Source organism: Hippopotamus amphibius, chromosome 3, assembly GCF_030028045.1.
Source record: "Hippopotamus amphibius kiboko isolate mHipAmp2 chromosome 3, mHipAmp2.hap2, whole genome shotgun sequence".
NCBI classification, from domain to species: domain Eukaryota; kingdom Metazoa; phylum Chordata; class Mammalia; order Artiodactyla; family Hippopotamidae; genus Hippopotamus; species Hippopotamus amphibius.
In genome coordinates, this window is record NC_080188.1 from 152207311 (window position 1) to 152229542 (window position 22232).

Genomic DNA, 22232 nt, shown 5'->3' on the forward strand with positions numbered 1-22232 from the left:
AAAGATGCTCAACATAACTAATTATCAGGCAAATGCAAACCAAAACCACAGTGAGATATCTCACAGCTGTCAGAAAGACTACTATTGAAAAGACAAGAGATAAGTAAGTGCTGAGGAGGATTCAGAGAAAAGGAAACAGTTGTGCACATATTGATATGAATGTATATTAATACAGCTAGTAAGAAAAACAGGCAGTTTCTCAAAAATATAAAAAAAAAAACTATCACATGATTCTGCAATGCAACTTATATATAAATATCCCAAGGAAATCAAATTAGGATAAAGAAGAGATATATGCACCCCTGTGTTCATTGAAACATTATTGAAAACCTCCAAGACATGGAAACAACCTAAGTTTCAGGATAAGAACATTTCTAGATAAGGAAACTGTTTCCTTTAGAACCCAGAGAAGCCACTGTGCTTCCTTTTTTTCTTTTCTGGTAGAGGATGCAAATACAGTAATTTGTCTTTCATTTTGGAGGGAATATTCTGACACTCCCTTGATCACTGGACTCCAAAATACTTCACTCAAGTAGCAAATTCCTGAATCTCACCTTCTTACCAAGACCAAACATCTCGCCAATCACTGCTTGTACTGCTTAATCAGCATGTAATGGATAAGTATGAGAATCTGTGAGATGTCCAGGCAGTCCAAATCTTTGGTTGTTTTTTTTTCTTTAAGAATTTTTATTGAGATACAATTGACATACAATAAACTGCATATATTTAAAGTGTACAATTTGATTTTTTTCTTATTAATTATGTATATATGGCAATCCCAATCACCGAATTCATTCCCCCCAACACCCCTGCCCCCACTTTCCCCACTTGGTGTCTATATGTTTGTTCTCTACAAGTCCAAATCTTTTTGTATTAGATTATGACAAAGGGGAAGAGAATTAACATATTTCTGGGGCAAAAATGTGAATACATATTGTCACCTCACATGAATGTGAACTGTTCCTGTTATTCTTTTCTAATCAAAATTGAAAAAAATGCATTTGCTGAATCAGTGGTGGCACAGCATATACCCAAGGGCATATTGATCTGCTTTAGCATATCTGACACAGGAGCTGTGATCAGGACTACTAAATGGATGGTAGTCTATGGTTATTTTTCAGGCTCTGTCCAGGTTCTGCAGGGGCGAGACTAGAAAATTAAACAGAGATATGATAGGGACCACCACCCCTTTATACTTTAGGTCTCTAATGGTGACACTAATCTCTACTCTCCTCCCTCACCTGAAATATAATAGTTTTTTATTTACTATCTTGGCAAGGGGTAGGGGAATTTTCAGAGGTTTCCACTTGTCTTTCCCTACTATGGTAGCTCTTACCCCATAGGCCAAGGATCCAACGTAGTGCTACTCCAATGCCAGATATATTGATTCTAATTATATACTTAGGGAATGGGATAATGACCACTGGATGTGTCTGTGGACACATGGTCCCACTATAAGCATGACCTTGGCAAGGACTCCATTTAAAACCTGGTCCCTTTAAGTTTCCACTTCGGAGGCTGTGATTATGTTTTGAGTCTCTGGATATCAGTATCAACACAGCTCTTTCAGTTGTGAAAACGTCTGGGTATTTTCCTTTCTCCAGCCATGCAATTACCAAGTAAATAGCAGTAGGTCCCTTCGGGGGAAAAACTAGGGAATCATTACAGGATATGCATGTTGCAGTATTCTTCCTTGTAGGGACCTTGTCACCTCTTCCATCAATACATATGGATCTGAAAATGTCCAGGAACTATGCAAGGGATTGTGACTTTTTATTTGGGGGACTTCCTTCAACCTCCTCCTCCATTTTTGCCTTTTCTTGGTTGTAAATGTTAAATAAGCTTTATTATCTGTCTATTTTGCCCATCATGATGACATATTCTATTAACCTACTTTAATCCCTATTTCCACAACTTCTACAAGGTCATGAGTAAGCAAGTCCCAAATCTTCTTCTTACTATCCACTTTCTCAGGATACTCTTAATACCCCTTTATTATTTCACACCTGAAAAGAAGCTGACATGAAAATGGGATTAGAGATTCAAGAGATTTACTAGTGGAGGGAGATTTTTACTAGCAAGTCTTCATATTGTGGTGAAGATCTGATAAATATGAAAGGTGACAGAGAAAGGATTGGCTAGGAAGAGTCTAGGACTGCAGCATGATTCTAAGAAACTTTCAGATAGGCTGGTGGGGAGTCTTTGAGCTAACATCTCCTTTTGGAGTCCTTCACCTTGCCAGAATGGGCTTTGATGTTATCCCTGCTGTGGTCAGTCATTGGCTGGGAGCATTCTGTGGGAAATATGGCCCTGGCACACCATCACTGAGGTGGATCCAGAGGGAAACATTGGAGTTATCAGTCAATCATGCTGCCTGTAGCAGGAGATTTGAATAGTGCATTTTCATGGCTATGGGATACACTTGCCCCATTTTCCTGCATCTGATGCTCTTAAAGAATTTACTTCCCATCCTTGTTTGACTTCCCCTACATCCCTTTCCTTGTTTCCATCCTATCCTACTGTTTCCAAATTCTCCAGATCTTTTTAAGTATTTTGATTACAATTCATTTAGACACACTGCCTGGCTTTTGATCTCTGTTCTTCCCAAGTAGTCCTCTTAAAACTGTTCTTCCTCTTCCCTTATTCCATGCCTTCATGGACTATAGTTCTCAAGCTAGGAAAAACCATATACTGTTCATTAGTTGAGCTCAGGGCTTAGATCTTTCTGAGTATAAAGATCTCATAGCCAAACTGAGCTAAAAAAATGTTAATAAAATATCCAAAGTTTTTCCTACCAGAAGTATCCAAGTTACCTTATAGTCCCAGAGATAAGACTATGCTGGAGACATGAACCACCAGAAATCAGAGCAAATTATTTTTAATAATTTTAATGCTATTTAAAAAAAATATCCTGGCATGTTGGGTGATTTTGTAGAAGACACATTCTGCCTAACCATAAAATGTAATCAATAAATGTTTATCAAATGAATGACTATCTTATAATGGAAAAATGAGATTACAGAGAAAACAGTCATGTTTCTCTCCTGACCAATCTACTTCTTCCTGCCACACAGGAAGTTCAACTTCAATGAATCCATCTCTTGGATGTGATATTAGCATCAGTCAATCCTACCTAGATGTTCATGGTATTTCTAGAATTCTGGTATTCTTGCCCAAGGAACATATTTTGGGTGGTAAATCCTTTTGGATAGAAAACCAGTGAAGGGTTTAACAAACCTACTTATTCCACTAGTGGCTCTCTGGGACCAAGAGGATGTTACCCTCACCTGCTTTTCAACATGCTATGTCTTTTGTATTAAGAATCTTGAAAGGACCCAACAATGAGATGTCCCTGACCAATTTCAAGACTTTAATTTTTTAACCTCTGTGCACTCTAACCTCCAGCATGACAACTCCAGAACTCCCAAAAGCTTCTCCACGTACTACTTAAACTTCACTTAACCCAGAGGTTGATGTGTCTGACTATTATTCCAGAGGGCAGAGTGGCTGTCACCAGCAATCTCACACATTTCACCTTCTTCCCAGATTCGTTAGATAATACCTGCTTATTCAGGATGCCATTTACCAGTAGTCCCAGCAGAATATAGTCATCGCAGTCATTGATCCTATTCGTAGAATCATAGCCCAGTTCTACTTGTCCCTCTTTCAGCTGATTCTCATCTTTTAGGTCAGAGCCAGTCAGCACTTGAACTCGGAACACTTTGGCAGGTGCATCCAAAACCACAGTCAGATGACTGCCAGCCTCAGCTGACTTGCTATAAAAGAAATTCTTATCCAAGCTATAAGCATTCATGAGAACAGAGTCATTGGTAACATTCAGGCTAGTGTAGACAGAGGCAGCAGGGTTGTTGGGAGAGCCAATGTCATCTTCAAACTCTTTATCTTTGAGATTACTGAATTTGCTTTCAAAGGAGGAGTAATTACCCATGTGCCGGAAGAGGGAAGGGAAGAACTGGACTGGTGCTTGTTGCATAAGAAGGTCATGAAAATGGGAGAGGAGGCAGTCACAGGGCATTTCTTGGTAGAAGAGGAGAAGGAAATGAACAAAACAGGGGAGGTCTCTAGTACGAAAGAGTTTTCCAATGAAACCCAGCTGAGAAAATTCCAGAGTCACCCAAGGTTTGTTTTCCCAGGCAGACACTGTAGTAGCTATCTGGGTGACAAATCCAGGGACACACTTCACATCATCTTCAATCATTAGGAAATAGTCAGAGTGGTTGGTAGCAAAGTTCATGATGAAAGCATAATCCACGTTCTGCTTGGAGTAGAAGGCTACATAGTCAGGAGTGTCATTAAACTTTTTCTTAAGGTTCTTCAAGGGAAGATAGCTTTTAGGAGGAGTATTGATCACTACTAGCTGGCTGGCCTGGATATATGGTTTAAAGATGGTTGAGATGTTGGAGATCATTTGACCGCACCACGTGGGGTCAGGATCGGCCAGGTGTACTAGAACAATGAAGTGTTTCTGCTCAGATAAGGAGGAAGAAAAGAAGAGTGATTGCAGGGTGTCCACGAGGTAGCTCCCTTGGGAACGCTGCATTGAGGAAATCCCTATGGTCAGCAGTTCTAGGGTTGGGGTGGTGGGGAGAAAAGAGGACCTATTATCAACTTAGAGAAGTGAGGGAAATACTTGCTATGAGTGAGGTTATAAGATTCTCTTAGGTCTTTCAAATATGCCAACTTCCTGTATTCCTACACTTATTTTACATTTTCTCTCTCCCAGGCCTGAGTATGGACCATATTAGGAGTTAATACCTATTACAAGTTGTGAGTTTAAAAAAAAAATTGTTACCTTTGAAAAACTATTGTAGGAGAAATAAAGATGATAAATTAAAAATATTTGCATCAATGTCTCCTCCTGCCCCAAATGCCACTGAAAAACCAGAAAGGTTGTCATGAGAGGACTGCAATGTTTGATGAATTCCTGGAAGAATGAGAGAATATAGAACAGGATTGGTAGAGAAATCTAAGTAGAAGAATTCATAGTTCAAAAGACACACAGAGAAAATGACTGCACAGATGCATCTCTATACCAAAAGTCTCAGAAGAATTCTAAGTTTGAGCCACCAAATACAAAGGAAAGGGCCCTGGAATGGTCACCTGAAAAATTAATTACAGAACTATTTCCAGAGCACTGGACCAGTGACCACCAAGGGGCTGGTGGTGGCTACATCCACCCCCAGGCTACAGTCCTAAGGATTTCTGTCTAAATAAAGTGGGAGGTCTGCCAGGATGTGAGTCCTGGGGTGTTTGCTTATATGGTAAAGTTCTGTGTACGGTTCCCTGAAGTAGATGAAATAGACATTCAGAAGTGCAGAGGTTGCCAGAGTGTGCCTAAGCAGTTAAGAGAGGAAATATCCCAAGTGACTTAGGACTCTAATAGAAGAGATAGTGGTATAGTTCACCCAGATCAGCTACCTGCATTCCTTACTTTCTCCAGGTGTCACTGGTTCCCTACAATCTAATGAGGCAACATTTCATAATCACAACCCACTTTTACTGAGAGGCAAATCGACATAGCTATTTAGAGAGAACAAATACACTGTTCATTCCAGATTCTTGAATATAAACCTGAAACATGAATCACAAAACATTTGACTATAAGTATGAAACAAGAATCACCAACATAATGGAAGAAAAACAACTTCACAGAAAAAGAACTCTGAAAATGTTGGTAGAAGTTATCAGGTAACAGTGTATTTGAAGAATATTTCAAATATATTAAATCAATTTTCAGAGAGATTGGAGAGGAAATCATATTCTTTGGCAAAAGAACAGGCCTGCATAGCTCAGAGCTGGTAGAAAATATGGACATGGGGATTTGATCAAGTTCAGGTTATATTTTCTGGCAATAATACTTCATAGGTTGCTGATATATTCCTCCATCAGAAGGCACATAATGGCAGGTTGTTTCTGTTTTGGGGATGTTAGCAGCCTTTGATGTTCAGTGTCTAGATCCATTAATACTCTAGGGGTTGCTATATGGTGATATTCTAAGTCAAACATTCCTTCTTCATTTATTATCTGGAATGTTTCTATAAAAAGAAAATTCCCCTCATCTACTTCTTGGTTACCCAGCGGTATATAGTTCATTACAAGGAAAGTGAGATAAATATTTGATTCTTTCCCTTTATTTACTAGCTTTCAAAATAATGCTAGAGATTGGTTCCCTAGCATTCTCCAATGGTGACAAAATTTTTATTTTGGTTTTTTTTTTTTTTTGATATCTGTATGAACTCATGGATTTTATAAGTTTTTCATATCATTGAAATTTTATCCATATTGATGTTCAAATTGTCCTATATTTGGTAACTAGCCCTTCAAGTTGGATCCTGAGTCCTTTTGATACAACTTTAGTCATTTTCAAAAGCTTCCTTGCTATACGGACTATTTCTTGCCAGGGACCTGGAATCAGCCCTTTTTTTTAAGGAACTCTTTTTAGTGGAAGTTCTTTTTAATGGAAAACAGGATTTATATAATGGGTGCTCCTTATAGTGGGTCATTTCTAGGCCCTAGTTGACAGAGGTAAAACATTTTTAAAAAGAGATAAAACACATCATGTGTTCAATAATGATATTTCAAAATGCATTCAATTCAAAAATGTATTTAAAGAAAAAAAGTGTTTTCCTTATGAAGAGTTCATTATATTATTAATGCCAAAACACTTAAGCTGTCTTGAACTTAATGTTATTTTACTGACATAATAAATAGCTTAGCCATGTCTTTTGAATTCTTAAAGTATTTGAGTCAGAAAAAGCTTATTCTGTCTGAAGGTTTATTTTTTCTTATCAAATACCATCAATTAAGTGTCATAGTTGGACTTCAGGAGGGTATTCAGTGCTAAAGTGAATGGTTCAGCAAGGAGATCTCAGTCCTGATTTGAGCTAACAGATAAAAGGTCACATGTTCTCTAGCCATAGATTTCAGTAACAGATGCCAGCATGGTTATCAGTGACAAGGGGAAAAGGGATAGTGCTGTAGCAGAGGTCAGTGAAGACAACAGATAAATCTAGGCTGGAGCTGTAAGTTTGAGAGTATTTAACATATAGATAATACTTAAAGCTGTGAGACAGGATGAGTTCACCAAGAAACTAAGCCTACAAATATTGGGTATAATAACCCATAATGGAATATAATCTGCAAAAAAAAAAAAAATATCGAATCACTATGCTCTACACCTGAAACTAACACAGCATTATAAATCAACTGTACTTCAATTAAAAAAAAAAAGTAAATCTGGATAAGGACTGAGCTCTGGGATCCATCAACATTTAGATGTTAGAGACAGAAGATAAACCACATAAGAGTGAAGATCTATTAATAAAGTTGAAGGAAAACCAGAAGAGTCTGGGATCTTTGGAAGCAATTGAAGAGTGTTGAAACGAGAGTGATCGTCTATGGCAAATGCTGTCATAGGTGTCTTTTCCTTTCTGCCTGCCTTCTCTCTCTACCCTTACCTGACCTGCCTCTGCATGGCATATACTCTTGAGCACACTCACTTTTTTCCATGGGAGGAGCTCCAATCAAGATACAGGAATTCACGTTTTTGAATGGTTCTGAGTTTTTCTGCATATCTTTGAAGGTTTCCAGGTGGTTTGTTTTACTAGGGTTGATCTGCATCCGGGCTCTCTGCCAAGCTACCATCTCCTTTTCCTGCTGAGAAAAGTTTGGGAATAATGGCTGGATTCCCTGTTTGGATAACATAATGAAATATGTCCAGGATACAGGGCAGATTGCTCAGGGCTCATCTTAGTTTCTTCCTTATCTTCTGAAAAGTTCTACACCAGAGGTTCTTGTATAGGTTATGGGTCTTGGAGTGAAGGGAGTTGGAATTTCTCTAGTTCTCCTGGGTTATATGTAAGGAATGAGATGATGTCAGTCTATGCTATTCTTCACACACAATCATCTTTATGACTACAGTCTGATATGGTCACAATCTTATGAAAGGCAAAACATTTATTAGGTGTGAGAGATACAGGAAAGAAGGTAATACTGCCCCCCATGCCCCAATCTAAACTCTTTCCCATTGGTGGCACTTCATCCTTCCAAATTCATTCACCACTCTCCCTTTTTTTATTTGCCTTTTCTGGTTTCTGGTGGAATTTTCTTAACTCAGAATTTTTCTTGTCTTGGAGAAATAACTTCTCTGAGGTTCAGGATCCTACTGTATAAAATTAGGGGAAAATGTGTAACTTTGAAACCAAGGGAAACATTCTAAAATGGGAAACTTACTAAACAAGGAGAATATTTTCTACCTCATCAGTTGCTATTTTTAAAAAAGGGCCAATTTTGGTGAATCATTAAATAGTGTTATTTCTTCCCAGCCCTGAATTCTCTCTTTTCAGAGTGCCACATCCCTTATTGTCTCCATCAAAGAAAAATATGAGTCCTCAAGCTTTATCATCTTTCTTGAGTGTCTACAATTTTAGTGACAATTTCACACAGACACATCTTTTTTTCCAGTCCAGAGATTTTAACTTTGCCCCACCCATAGTTTCTGGTACTCACCAAAGACAGGAAACTTGCAGTATCAAAGGGGTTTTCTTTAATGAAAAAGAATATCGGGAACACCATCGCTATTGCAATAACGATGAGTATCCATAGGAAATTTTTCATCGTGCTGGAGTGGGGAGCTTGTAGAGCTGTTTCTCAATCTGTGATCCTTGGATGTATACTCATACATCTGCAATTTACACACTATTGAGAAAAGTTTTCATTTGATAGTAATACTTTGCTCATGAATCAAGAAAATACAGCTTACTTGTGTATTTAGCATTCTCTTTTAAAGATGATTTTTAGGGCAGTTTTAGGTTCACAGCAAAATTGAAAAAAGGTACAGAGATTTTCCATTTACCCCCTGCCTTGACATATGCATTATCAACACCACTCCCCAGAGTGGTGCATTTGTTACAACTGATGAACCTACATTGACACATCATTATCGCCCAAAGTCCACAGTTTACATTAGGGTTCAATCTTGATGTTGTACATTCTATGCATTTGGACAAAGGTATAAATGACATGTATCAACCATTATAATATCATACAGAGTATTTTCACTGCCCTAGAAATCCTCTTCTGCCTATTCATTCCTCCACCCACTGCCCAGTCCCTGGCAACCATTGATGCTTTAACTGTCTCCATAGTTTTTCCTTTTCCAGAAGGTTGTTATCATACTGTATATAGCCTTTTCATATTGATATCTTTCACTTAGCAATATGTATTTAATGTACCTGCATGTCTTTTCATGACTTGATAGCTTATTTCTTTTTAGCACAGAATAATATTCCATTATCTGGATCACCACAGTTTATCCATTTACCTGCTGAAGGACATCTTGGTTGCTTCCAAGTTTTGGCAATTATGAATAAACCTGCTATAAATGTCTGTGTGCAGACTTTTTGTGTGGACATAAGTTTTCAGCTCCTTTGGATAAATACCAAGGAGTGCAATTGCTGGATCATATGGTAAGAGTAGGTTTAGTTTTGTAAGAAACAGCTAAACTGTCTTCCAAAGTGGTTGTACCATTTTACACTCCCATCAGCAGTGTGTAAGAATTTCTGTTGCTCCACATCTTTGTCAGCATTTGGTATTATAAGAGTTCTGGATTTTAGCCATGCTAACAGATGTGTAGTGGTACCTCTCATTGCTGTTTTAATTTACATTTCCTTATTGACACATGATGTGGAGTATCTTTCATATGCTTTTTTGCCATCTGTATATCTTCTTCAGTTAGAGGTCAGTTAAGGCTTTTGGCTCATTTTTTAATTGGACTGTTTGTTTTCTTATTGTTTTAAGAATTCTTTGTATATCTTGGATAGTAGTCCCTTATCAGATTTTTTTTTGTATATTTTGGGTAACAGTCCTCTATCAGATATGACTTTTGCAAATATTTTCTCCCAGTCTGTGATGTGTCTTCTTATTCTCTTGACATTGTCTTTTGCAGAGCAGAAATTTTTAATTCTAATGAGGTTCAGCTTATCAATTGATTATTTCATAAATAATGCCTTTGGTGTTGTATCTAAAAAGTCACCACCATACCAAAAACCACCTAGGCATTCTTTTATTATCTTCAGTACTTCAACTTTGTTCTCCTTTAAAATCATATTGGCTATTCTGGCTCTTTTGCCTCTCTATATAAACTTTAGATTCAGTTTGTCAATTTCCATAAAACAACTTGCTGAGACTTTGATTGGGATTGCTTGGAATCTATGGCTCAAGTTGGGAAGAACTTGATATCTTGACATTAGTCTTCCTGTCCATGAACATAAAATATCTCTCCATTTTTTAGTTCTTCTTTGTTTTTTTTTTAATCAGAATTTAGTAGTTTTCCTCAGATAGAGCTCATACATCTTTTGTTAGAATTTTATCCAAGCATTTCAATTTAAGAGGTGCTAATGTAAATACTATTATGTTTTTAATTTAAAATCCCACTTGTTTATTGCTGGTTTACAGGAAAGCAATTGAATTTTCTTTTTTGCTCTTTATTGGAATATAATTGCTTTACACTATTGCACCAGTTTTTGCTGTACAACAAAGTGAATCAGCTGTATTTATACATATATCCCCATATCCCCTCTTTCCTGTGACTTCTTCCCACCCTCCCTATCTCACCCCTCTAAGTCATCACCATTCATCAAGTTGATCTCCCTGTGTTATGCAGCAGCTTCCCACTAGCTATCTATTTTGCATTTGCTAGTGTATATACGTCAATGCTACTCTCTCACTTTGTCCCAGCTTCCCCTTCACTCCCCACCCCATGTCCTCAAGTCCATTCTCTACATCTGCATCTTTATTCTTGCCCTGTACTGGGTTCATCAGTACCATTTTTTTAAATTTCATATATATGAGTTAGCATACAGTATTTGTTTTTCTCTTTTTGGCTTGCTTCACTCTGTATGACAGATTCTAGGTCCATCCGCCTTACTACAAATAACTCAATTTCATTCCTTTTCATGGCTGAGTAATATTCCATGGTATATATGTGCCACATCTTCTTTACCCATTCATCTGTTGATGGGCATTTAGGTTGTTTCCATGTCCTGGCTATTGTAAATAGTAGTGCACTGAACATTGTGGTACATGTATCTTTTTGGATTATGGTTTTCTCAGGGTATATGTCCAGGAGTGGGATTGCTGGGTCATATGGTAGTTCTATTTTTAGTTTTTTAAGGAACCTCCATACTGTTTTCCATAGTGGCTGTACCAATTTACATTCCCACCAACAGTGCAGGAGGGTTCCCTTTTCTCTGCATCCTCTCCAGCATTTATTGTTTCTAGATTTTTTGATGATGACCATTCTGACCAGTGTGAGGTAATACTTCACTGTGGCTTTGACTTGCATTTCTTTCATGATTAGTGATGTTGAGCATCTTTTCATGTGTTTGTTAGCCATCTGCATGTCTTCTTTGGAGAAATGTCTATTTAGGTCTTCTGCCCATTTGTGGATTGGGTTATTTGCTTCTTTTGGTATTAAGCTGCATAAGTTGCTTGTATATTTTGGAGATTAATCCTTTGTCCATTGCTTCATTGGCAAATATTTTCTCCCATTCTAAGGGTTGTCTTCTTGTCTTGTTTATGGTTTCTTTTGCTGTGCAAAAGCTTTTAAGTTTCATTAGGTCCCATTTGCTTATTTTTGTTTTTATTTCCATGATTCTAGGAGGTGGGTCAAAAAGGATCTTGCTTCGATGTATGCCATAGAGTGTTCTGCCTATGTTTTCCTCTAGGAGTTTGATAGTGTCTGGCCTTACATGTAGGTCTTTAATCCATTTTGAGTTTATTTTTGTGTATGGTGTTAGGAAGTGTTCTAATTTCATTCTTTTACATGTAGCTGTCCAATTTTCCCAGCATCACTTATTGAAGAGGCTGTCTTTTCTCCCTTATATATTTTTGCCTCCCTTGTCAAAGATAAGGTGCCCATATGTGTGTGAGTTTATCTCTGGGCTCTCTGTTCTGTTCCATTGATCCATATTTCTGTTTCTGTGCCAGTACCATACTGTCTTGATCACTGTAGCCTTCTAGTATAGTTTGAAGTCAGGGGGCCTGATTCCTCCAGCTCCGTCTTTCCTTCTCAAGATTGATTTGGCTATTCATGGTCTTTTGTGTTTCCATACAAATTGTAAAATTTCTTGTTCTAGTTCTGTGAAAAATACCATTGGTAATTTGATAGGGATTGCATTGAATCTGTAAATTGATTTGGGTACTATAGTCATTTTCACAATATTGATTCTTCGCATCCAAGAACATGGTATGTCCCTCCATCTGTTTGTATTGTCTTTGATTTCTTTCATCAGTGTCTTGTAGTTTTCTGCATACAGGTCTTTTGCCTCCTTAGGTAGGTTTATTCCTAGGTATTTTATTCTTTTGGTTGCAACGGTAAATGGGATTGTTTCCTTAATTTCTCTTTCTGCTCTTCCATTGTTAGTGTATAGGAATGCAAGCAATTTCTGTGCATTAATTTTGCATCCTGCTACTTTACTAAATTCATTGATTAGTGCTAGCAGTTTTCTGGTAGCATCTTAGGGTTTTCTATGTACAATATCATATCATCTATAAAAAGTGACAATTTTACTTTTTTCCAATTTGGATGACTTTTGTATATTAACCTTGTATACTGCAACCTTGCTATAATTGCTTACTAGTTCCAGGGTTTTTTGTTGTTTTTGTTGCTGTTCATTCTTTTTGGATTTTCTACATAAATGATCATGTCATTTGCAAACAGAGACTATTCTATTTCTTCCCTCTCAATCTCTATCCTTTTCTCCCTTTTCCTGCCTTATTGCATTAGCAAGGACTTCAAGTACAGCATTGAAAAGGAGTGGTAAAAATTGACATTCTCACTTTGTACCTAATTTTAGTTGGAAAATTTTGAGTTTCTCATTATTAACTGTGATAACTGTAGGTGTTTCATAGTCTTTATTAAATTGAGAAAGTTTCCCTTCTATTCTTAGTTTATTGACAGATTTTATCATGAATGGGTGTTGGATATTTCACATGCTTTTACTGCAACTGTTGATATGATCATGTGATTTTTTGTTTTTAGTCTGTTGAATGTGATGAATTATATTAACCGATTTTAGAATGTTAAACCAGCTTTACCTGCCTGGTATAAATCCTACATGGTCATGGTGTATAATTCCTCTTTACACTGCTGGATTCAAATTGCTAATGTTTTGTTGAGGATTTTTGCATCTAAGCATGAGACATGTTGGCCTGTAGTTTTCTTTTTCTGTATTATCTTGTCTGATTTTTGTATCAGGATGGTATTTGCCTCAAAATGGTTTGGGAAATATTCCCTCTACTTCTATTTTCTGGAAAAGATTTTGTAAAATTGGTGTTAAGTAATTAGATAATCAGTCATAATTAGGTAGAATTCTCCAGTAAACCTACTTGGGCCTGGTGCTTTTTGTTTCAGAAGGTTTTTAATTATTAATTCAATTTCCTTAACAGATAGATGCCTATTCAGAGTCTATTTCTTCTTGTGTGAGTTTTGGCAGGTTGTGTCTTCCAAGGAGTTGGTCTATTTCATCTAGGTTACCAAATTTGCTGGCATAAAGATGTTCATCATGTTATTTTATTATCCATGTAATTTCCATGTGATCTGTAGTGATATCCCCTCTTCCATTTCTGATATTAGTATTTTGTGTCCTTTTTCTTTTTTTCTTAGTTTGGCTAGAAGCTTATTGATTTTATTGATCTTTTCAAAGAATTAGCTTTTGGTTTCATTGATTTTCTCTATTGATTTTCTGTTTTCAATTTCATTGATTCTGCTTAATTCATAGGTATTTCTGTTCTGTTTACTCTGGATTTAGTTTTCTCTTCTTTAATTTCCTATGAAAGTTAGATTATTGATTTTTACATCTTTCTCTTTTTCTAATATATGCATTCAGTGGTATAATTTCTTTCTCAGCACTGTTTTACTGTATCCCACACATTTTGAGAAATTGTGTTTTCATTTTCATTTAGTTCAAAATATTTGAAAATTTATCTTGTGTTTTCTCCTTTGATCAATGTGTTATTAAGAAGTGTGTTTTGGTTTAAGCTCCATGTATTTTGGGATTTTCCAGTTATTTTTCTGTTATTGATTTCTGGTTTAATTCCACCATGATCTGAGAGTACACACACATTGTGTGATTTCTGTTCTTTTTAATTTCTTAAGATGTGTCTTATGGCCCAGAATGTGGTCAATCTTGGTGAATGTTCCATGTAAACTTGAGAAGAATGTGTATTCTGGTATTGTTAGATGAAATAGTCTATGGATGTCAGTTATGTACAGTTGATTAATAGTTTTGAGTTCAACTATATCCTTATTGATTTTCTGCATGTAAATTAAGGATTGTTCATGTCTTCATGGAGAATTGCCCTCTTTACCATATGTATTGCCCTTTGTTAAAATCCCTGATAACTTGTCTTGCTTTCCAGTCTGCTCTGTCTGAAATTAATATAGCTACTCCTACTTCTTTCTTTCCCTCTTTCTTTTCCTTCCTTCCTTCCTTCTTTCCTTCCTTCCTTCCTCCCCTCCCTGCCTCCCTTTCTTACTTTTTCCTATCTTTCTTCCTTTCTTTAACCATCTTAACCATTTTTAAGTGTAGAGTCCAGTGATGTTAAATTCACTCACATTGTTGTGCAACCATCATCACCATACATCCCTATGACTCTTTTCATCTTGTAAAACTGAAATTCTATACCCATTAAACAATAACTTCCCATTTTCCCTCCTCTCAGCTCCTGATAACCACCATTATCTTTTTATGATTTGGACTCCTGTAAGTATCTCATATAAATGGAATCATACAGTATTTGTCTTTTTGTTACTGGTTTCTTTTACTTAGCCTTATGTCCTCAAGGTTCATCCAGGTCATAGCATATGGCAGAATTTCCTTCCTTTTTAAGGCTGAATAATAGTCCATTGTATTATATACCACAATTTGCTTATCCATTCATTCATCAGTTGACACTTGGGTTGTTTCTGTATATTAGCCTCTACACTTTAAGTTCTTTGAGGTATATACCCAGAAGTGGAGTTGCTGAATCATATGACAATTCTGTTTATTTTTTGTGAAATTGCCATACTGTTTTCCACAGTGGCTCTACATTTTGCATTTGCACCAACAGTGCACAAGGGTTCCAATTTCTCCACCTTCTTGCTAACACTTGTTTTCTTTCTTTTTTTAATAGTAGCCATCTGAATGGGTGTGAGATGGTATCTCATTGTAGTTTTGATTTTCATTTTCCTAATGATTAATGATGTTGAGCATCTTTTCATGTGCTTACTGGCCATTTGTATATCTTTTTTTGGAGAAATGTTTATTCAAGTCCTTTTCCCATTTCTGAATCAGGCTGTTTGCTTTTGTCTTAGGAGTTCTCTATATATTCAGGCTATTAATACCTTACCAGATATATGACTTGCAAATATTTTCTCCTCTTCTGTGGGTTTACTTTTTACTCAGTTAATAGTGTTTTTTGATGTACAAAATGTTTTAATTTTCATGAAGTCCAATCTGTCATTTTTTCCTTTGTTACCTGTGACTTTAGTATCATATCCAGGAAATCATAGCCAAATTCAATGCTCATGTCCTCATATTTATGAAGTTATTGCCAAATCCTATTTTGTGAAGTTTTGTTCTAGGTTTTCTTCTAAGAGTTTTATTGTTTTAGATCTTACATTTAGGCCCTTGATCCATTTTGAGTTTTTGTATATGGTGTAAGGGAAAAGTTCAACTTCATTCTTTCTCATGTGGATATATGGTTTTCCCAGCATCACTGGTTGAGAAGCCTGTTCTTTCTCCCATTAAATTTTGTTGGCACTCTTGTGAAAAGTCATTTGATCACATATGCATGGGTTTGTTTCTGGACACTCTTTTCTATTCTGTGCTGTCTTTATGCCAGTACTGCACTTTTTTTTTTAAACTATAGTTTTGTAGTAAGTTTTGAAATCAGTAACTGTCAGTCCTCTAGTTTTGTTCTTTTTCAAGATTGTTTTGGTTATTTGGGGTCCCTGAGATTTCATATGAAATTTAGGATGGCTTTTTCTTTTTCTGCAAAAAAAAATGTCATTGGGATTTTGATAGGAATTGTATTGAATCTGTAGATCACTTTGGGCAGTATTGACATTTTAACAATGTCAATGTTTATCTTCAAATCTATGAACATGTAATGTATTTCCATTTCAGCACTCTTTTGTAATTTTCAGTGTACAAGTCTTTCACCATCTTGGTTAAGTAACCCCTAAGTATTTTATTCTTCTCAATGCTATTCTTCATTGTTCATGTATAAAAATCCAACTGATATTTGTGTGTTGACTTTGTATCCTGCTTCTTTAGTGAATTCAATTGTTAGTTCTAACAGATTTTTGTGTGTGGGGAATATTTAGGGTTTTCTACATATTAGATTATATTACATGCAAACAGAGAAAATTTTACTTATTCCTTTCCAAGTTGGATGGTTTTTATTTCTTTTATTGCCTAACTGCTTTTGCTTAAACTTCTAACTACTATGTTGAATAGAAGTGGTGAGGGCAGACATCCTTGCCTTGTTTCTGATCATAGAGGAATTGTCAGTCTTTCACCATTGAGTATGATGGTCATTGCAGGGTTTTCATATATGGCTTTTATTATATTGAGGTAGTTTCCTTCTATTCCTAGCTTGTTAAGTGTTTTTATCATGAAAGTGTGTTGAATTTTGTTAAAGCTATTTCTACATCAATTGAGATAATCGTGTGGGGTTTCTGCCTTCTTCTGTTGATGTGGCAAATTACATTGATCACTCTTTGTATGTTGAACCATACTTACAATCCAGGAATAAATCCCACTTGGTCATAGTTCATAATTCTTTTAATATGTTGCTGAATTCTTTTTGCTAGTGTATTTTGTTGAGCATAATTGTATCAGGTGGATTGTAGTTTTCTTTTCTTGTACTGTAGTGTCTTTGTCTGACTTTGGTATGAGGGTAATGCTGGCCTCATAGAATGAATTAGTAAGCATTCCCTTCTCTTCAGTTTTTGAGGAAAGTTTGAAAATAACTGGTACTAGTTCTTTAAACATTTGGTGGAATTCACCACTGTAGTCTTCAGGTCCAGAGTTTTTGTTGGGAGATTTTTGATTACTGATTCAGTCTCTTTACTAGTTATATGTCTATTCAGATTTTCTATTTCTTCATAATTTAATCTTGTTAGGTATAGTGTTTCTAGGAATTGGGCAATTCATCTAGAAATCCAATTATTTAGTATACAATTTTTCATAGTACTCTCTTACAATCCTTTTTATTTCTGTAGAATCAGTAGTAATGTCCCACTTTCATTTTTGATTTTAGTAATTTGAATCTTCTTTTTCCTTTGTCCATCTGGCTAAAGGTTTGTCAATTTTATTGATCTTTTTGAAGAACCAGATTTTGGTTTCATTGATTTTCTCTATTTTTCTAGTCTCTATTTCATTTATCTTTGCTCTAATCTTTATTATATCTTTTTTTCTGCTATATTTAGTTTTAGTTAGTTCTGCTTTTTCTAGTTCTTTAAGTCATAAAGTTAGGTTGCTAATTTGAGATTTTTCTTCTTTTTTTAGAGTAAACATTTATAGCTATAAATTTCTCACTTAGCACCACTTTCACTGTGTCCCATAAATTTTGGTATTTTGCATTTTTATTTTAATTAATTTTAAAGCATTTTCTAATTTCCCTTGTGATTTCTTCTTTGATCCATTGATTGTTTAAAAGTGTGTTGCTTAATTTCCACAATTTTGTGAAATTTCTAGTTTTCTGGAAATTGTTATTGATTTCTAACTTTATCACATTTTGGTCAAAGAAGATACTTTATATGATATCTATATTTTTAGTTGTACTGAGACTTAATTTGTGGCCTAATATATGGTCTACCTTGCAAAATGTGAATGTGTATTCTGTTGTTGTTGGATAGAGTGCTATATGTGTCTGTTGGATCAAGTTGGTTTCTTGTGTTCCTAACTTACTTGCCATCTGGTTGTTCTACCCATTATTTGAGGTGGGATATTGAAGTCTTCAACTATTATTTTAGGACTCTCTATTTCTCCCTTCAGTTCTTCAGGTTTTGCTTCATATGATTTGATGACCTGTTATTGTGTGCATAAATGCTTACAATTGTTATATCATCTCGCTGTATTGAATAGTTATGAATATATAATGTCCTTCTTTGTCTCTTGTAATCTTCTTTTTAATTTACAGCCCATTTTTTCTGATATTAGTATAGCTACCCCTATTTTCTTTTGTTTACTATTTGCATGGAATATCTCTTTCCATCCCTTTACTTGTAACTCGTTTGTATTTTTGGATCTAAAATGAGTCTCTTATAAACAGCATATAGTTGCATCATATTTTTTATCCATTCTGGCATTATCTGTCTTTTGATTGGAGGTTTCAATTCACTTACATTTAAAGTAAATAGTCATAAGGAGAGACTTACTTATGTCTTTCTTGTTATGTGTTTTCTAAATGCCTTACAGCTTTTTTTTGTCCCTCATTTCCTATATTACTGTCCACTTTTTTGTTTAGTTGATTTTTTAATAGTGAAATATTTTAATTATGTTCTAATTTCCTTTTGTGTCTATCCTATAGCTATTTTATTTGTGGTTACCATTTAACATCCTAAAGTTAAAACATTTAATTTGAATTTATGCAGACTGAGCTTTAATAACATACAAAACTCTGCTTCTTTAAAGTCCATTTCCACCCCTTTTAGTTGTTGATGTCACAAAATTACACCTTTATACATTGTGTGTCCCCAAACATTCACTAGTAATTCTTTTAAGTGCATTAATCTCTTAAATTATGTAGAAAATAATGTTTGGAGTTACAAACCAAAGTGAAAAATATTAGCTTTTTACATTAATAATTTTTTCTTTAAATATATTAGTCTCAAATCATGTAGAAAGAACTGCAGTTACAAATCAGTTACAATAATATTAGCTTTTGTAATTGCCTATATATTTACCTTTATTGAGATCCTTATTTCTCCATATGGCTTTGAGTTACTCTCTAGTGTCCTTCCATTTCACTTTGCAGGACTCCCTTGAGCATTACTTTCAGGGAAGGTCTAGTGGTCACAGACCCCTTCAGCTTTTATTTGTAGTGTCTTAATTCCCCCCTCGTTTTTGAAGGATAGCTTTGTTGGATACTGGATTATTGAATGACAGGTTTTTTCTTTTAGTTCTTTGAATATATCAGCACCCTGTCTTGCTGCCTCCAAAATTTTTGATGAGAAATCTGTTGCTAATCTTATTGTGGATCACTTGTATATGATAATTCACGTCTCTCTTGCTGCCTTCAAGATTTTCTTTGTTTCTGGCTTTTGAAAGTTTGATTATAACATGTCTCAGTGTGGATCTTTCTGTGTTCATCTTACTTGGAGTTTTTTGAGCTCCTTCGACATTTATATTCATCAAATTTGGGAAGATTTAAGCCATTATTCTTCAGATATTCTCTCTGCCTCTTCCTCTCTTTTTCTTCTTTCTGGAGCTCCCACAAAGTTTACGTTGGTCCACTCTCTGCTTAAGATGGGACATCCACTTTCTTCTGCTCTCAGACATTGGCACTCTTGGTTCTCAGGCCTTTGGACTTGGACTCCCTTGGTTCTTGGGCCTTCATGTTTGACTGGAATCTCATCACCAGCTTTCCTGGCCCTCCAGCTTGTAGACAGGAAATTGTGGGACTTCTCAGCCTCTATAATTATGTGAGCCAATCCCTCATAATAAATCTATTTCTATGTATCTATCTCTCTATATTTATCCTACTGGTTTTGTTTCTCTGGAGAAACCTGACTACCACAGGCACTTATTAAGGATCTAAGGTAAGTTATGAGTGGGATCAAGTCAGAGATCTAAGAGACAATCACCATTTCTGACATGAGCCTTCCATTCCCCCAAGGCTTTTGAGGAGGCAATAGGAAATTTACAAACACATATTTAAATTTCAACCACAACACATTAAAATCCTTACCGTGACTGGAGCTGTAGTTTCATCTGAGACTTTTTTTTCTGGGTGCACAGGAACTCAATTCCACACCTCTTAGGTGTACAGGACTTTCCCTAAAGTCAAGAAGAAGAAAATATAACGTTTGGGGGGTTGAGATAGGGCAAGATTATGCATCCTCTGAGGCAAGACAAGGTGGTTACGGTTCTCAGATGACACCTGCCCTGACAACCATTGTTCTCTCTGAATGAGGCCTGTTTACCACTCTAGCATCATGCCAAGCACTAGCTCCTTGGTGAGGTTCCCCAGGGAAATGATGAGGAAATTCTGATATCAGCTTCTTGAGATTCTTACCTAGATTCAGGACTGTGGGCTGTAAGTGTGCCACATTTTTCTTCAAATAAAAATAGTTTTATTGGTATTTTTCTCAGTTATAAATATGATACAAGTTTAATGTAAAACATTGAACTGATTACCAAGAAAAAAAGAGTAAAAATTATGCAAAATCTGAATGGTCAGAGATAAAGTTTGGTTAATGTCTGGTAAACATCTTGAATCAAAATGAGAAGAGTGGATTGGATTTGGCTTTTATGACAACAGGGGTCAACTTACTAAGCTCCCAAAGGAAGTCTTTTTGGCAACAAAACTTACAAAGTGTGGCAATCGCTAAGAGAGTTTAGAAAAGAGGTAAGTCTATCTCCACACATTTATGATTTTCTACATATGGTTGTGGTATTAATGCAGATTTAATTAGATAGTTGTCAGCTAAAAACAAAAATGCATGACATGAGAGTTGGGAGTTAAGTCTTATTTGGGGAAAATGAGGATTATAGCCCAGGAGACAGCATTTCAGATATCTCTGAGGAAACACTCCGAAGAGGTAGGGGAGAGAGGTCAGTATCATACATGATTTTATTGAAAGGGTATATGTGCAGTCAAGCACACATTGTGGCAGAGGCTTCAAGCTAGTCATGAGAAGGTTACTGCTAACCAGAAGGAGCAGATGTCTCTATTAATGATATTAGTGCTTCTCTAGATATGAGCGTTGCAAAAATTGGGGCTCATCTTCTCCTAAAATTATCTATCTGAAGACCTGTTCTGCCAGTATTTCCCAGAGCACAGAGTGCCTCATTTGTGATCTCCACCCTGAACTCCTTTCAGAGTATGTTGAATGTCAGTGACTGCAGTGGCTAGTGACTTAATTTTTTTAGAGGAAAATAACAAGTGCCAATTTTTAGTTGGCACAGGAATTAGATAGGGGTTTAATAAAAGGAAAATTTTGTTGCCAAAACTCAGCATCTGTTCACTGGTGCCAAATAGATACATGGATACAGAGTTTTGGGTGAAATAAAAAAGAATAGCTTCATTATTTTGCCAAGAAAAGGGAACCACAGTGGGTTAATGCCCTCAAAACTGTGTGTCCCACCCTGGAGGGGTTATTGAGGAGTGTCATAGTGTTCAAGAAGCAGGGTGTGATCAGTTTGTGGACATTCCTTTGATTCATTGGTGGTGAGGTAATTGGGATTCAGCATCATCAACCTTCTGGTTCCAAACAGTCTGGGGTCTATGTGCTTGTGGGTGGCATACAGTTAGCTTCTCCCACATGGTGGGGGTTTCAGTATGTGAAAGGCAGCTCAAAGGACATGGCTCAGAATAATATTTATAGTCCTTGAGGAAGGACTAAAGGTCTTTGACTTTAATGGTCAAAGTATGTATTATTATTTTGTCTTGCTTGACTGTTTTCCTTTCTTTCTGTATTTTCTCTTCTCTGATTAAATGTATTCTTTGATTAAAGTTTTTGTACAGACAAAAGGCAGGTGGAGGACATGGGTGGGGGTCTGTTCTGAAAAGACCTCATAGGGTTCTGCTCAGTTACAATTTCCCCCTTTTCTTTGATACACCTCAATCTTGAGGAGCAATAGGTGTGGACTAAGAAAGGGGATAAAGTTTTAGATTGAAGGTTAATGATAAACTTGGCAGAAGAACTCAGTTTTAGTCCCATTTCTGTTTCAACTTTCTCAAACTCTGAGAGAAAGGGGTAAAAACTGCTCTGGCTACTTCCTGCTGAAATGGGGTGTAGTCCTTCCTAATTTGGGGAATGGACACAGAGTTGGAAATCATCTCAAGTTCCAAGTTTAGCATCAACATTCTGTATTAAGAAAATATTACTTCTCTGTTTTCTCATAGCACCTGGACAAACATTTGGAAATTATTAGACATATTACAATGAAGATAATGATTAAAATGCACCTCTGTAGTATTTTTCAAAAGGGTCC

At 36.1% G+C, this 22232-nt stretch overlaps 1 protein-coding gene across 5 annotated transcripts in view; it reads right to left on the reverse strand.

The window, feature by feature from the left end:
• Positions 1 to 740: 740 nt before the first annotated feature.
• The window catches only part of LOC130849753 (alpha-1,3-mannosyl-glycoprotein 4-beta-N-acetylglucosaminyltransferase C-like), a 59876-nt gene continuing 38384 nt past the window's right edge, over positions 741 to 22232 (reverse strand). For 3 of the 5 annotated variants that reach the window (XM_057728900.1, XM_057728901.1, XM_057728899.1), the window contains 4 exons: positions 19984 to 20072; positions 8530 to 8718; positions 7521 to 7677; positions 741 to 4587 (listed from right to left, as the gene is read on the reverse strand). In XM_057728900.1, coding sequence (XP_057584883.1) covers positions 3455 to 4587; positions 7521 to 7677; positions 8530 to 8637 — 1398 coding nt within the window. In that variant the 5' untranslated portion in view covers positions 8638 to 8718; positions 19984 to 20072 and the 3' untranslated portion in view covers positions 741 to 3454. Of the gene's footprint in view, positions 4588 to 4813; positions 4946 to 7520; positions 7678 to 8529; positions 8719 to 19983; positions 20073 to 22232 lie in introns of all 5 variants that reach the window. The other 2 variants (XM_057728903.1, XM_057728902.1) reach the window with 2 other exon arrangements.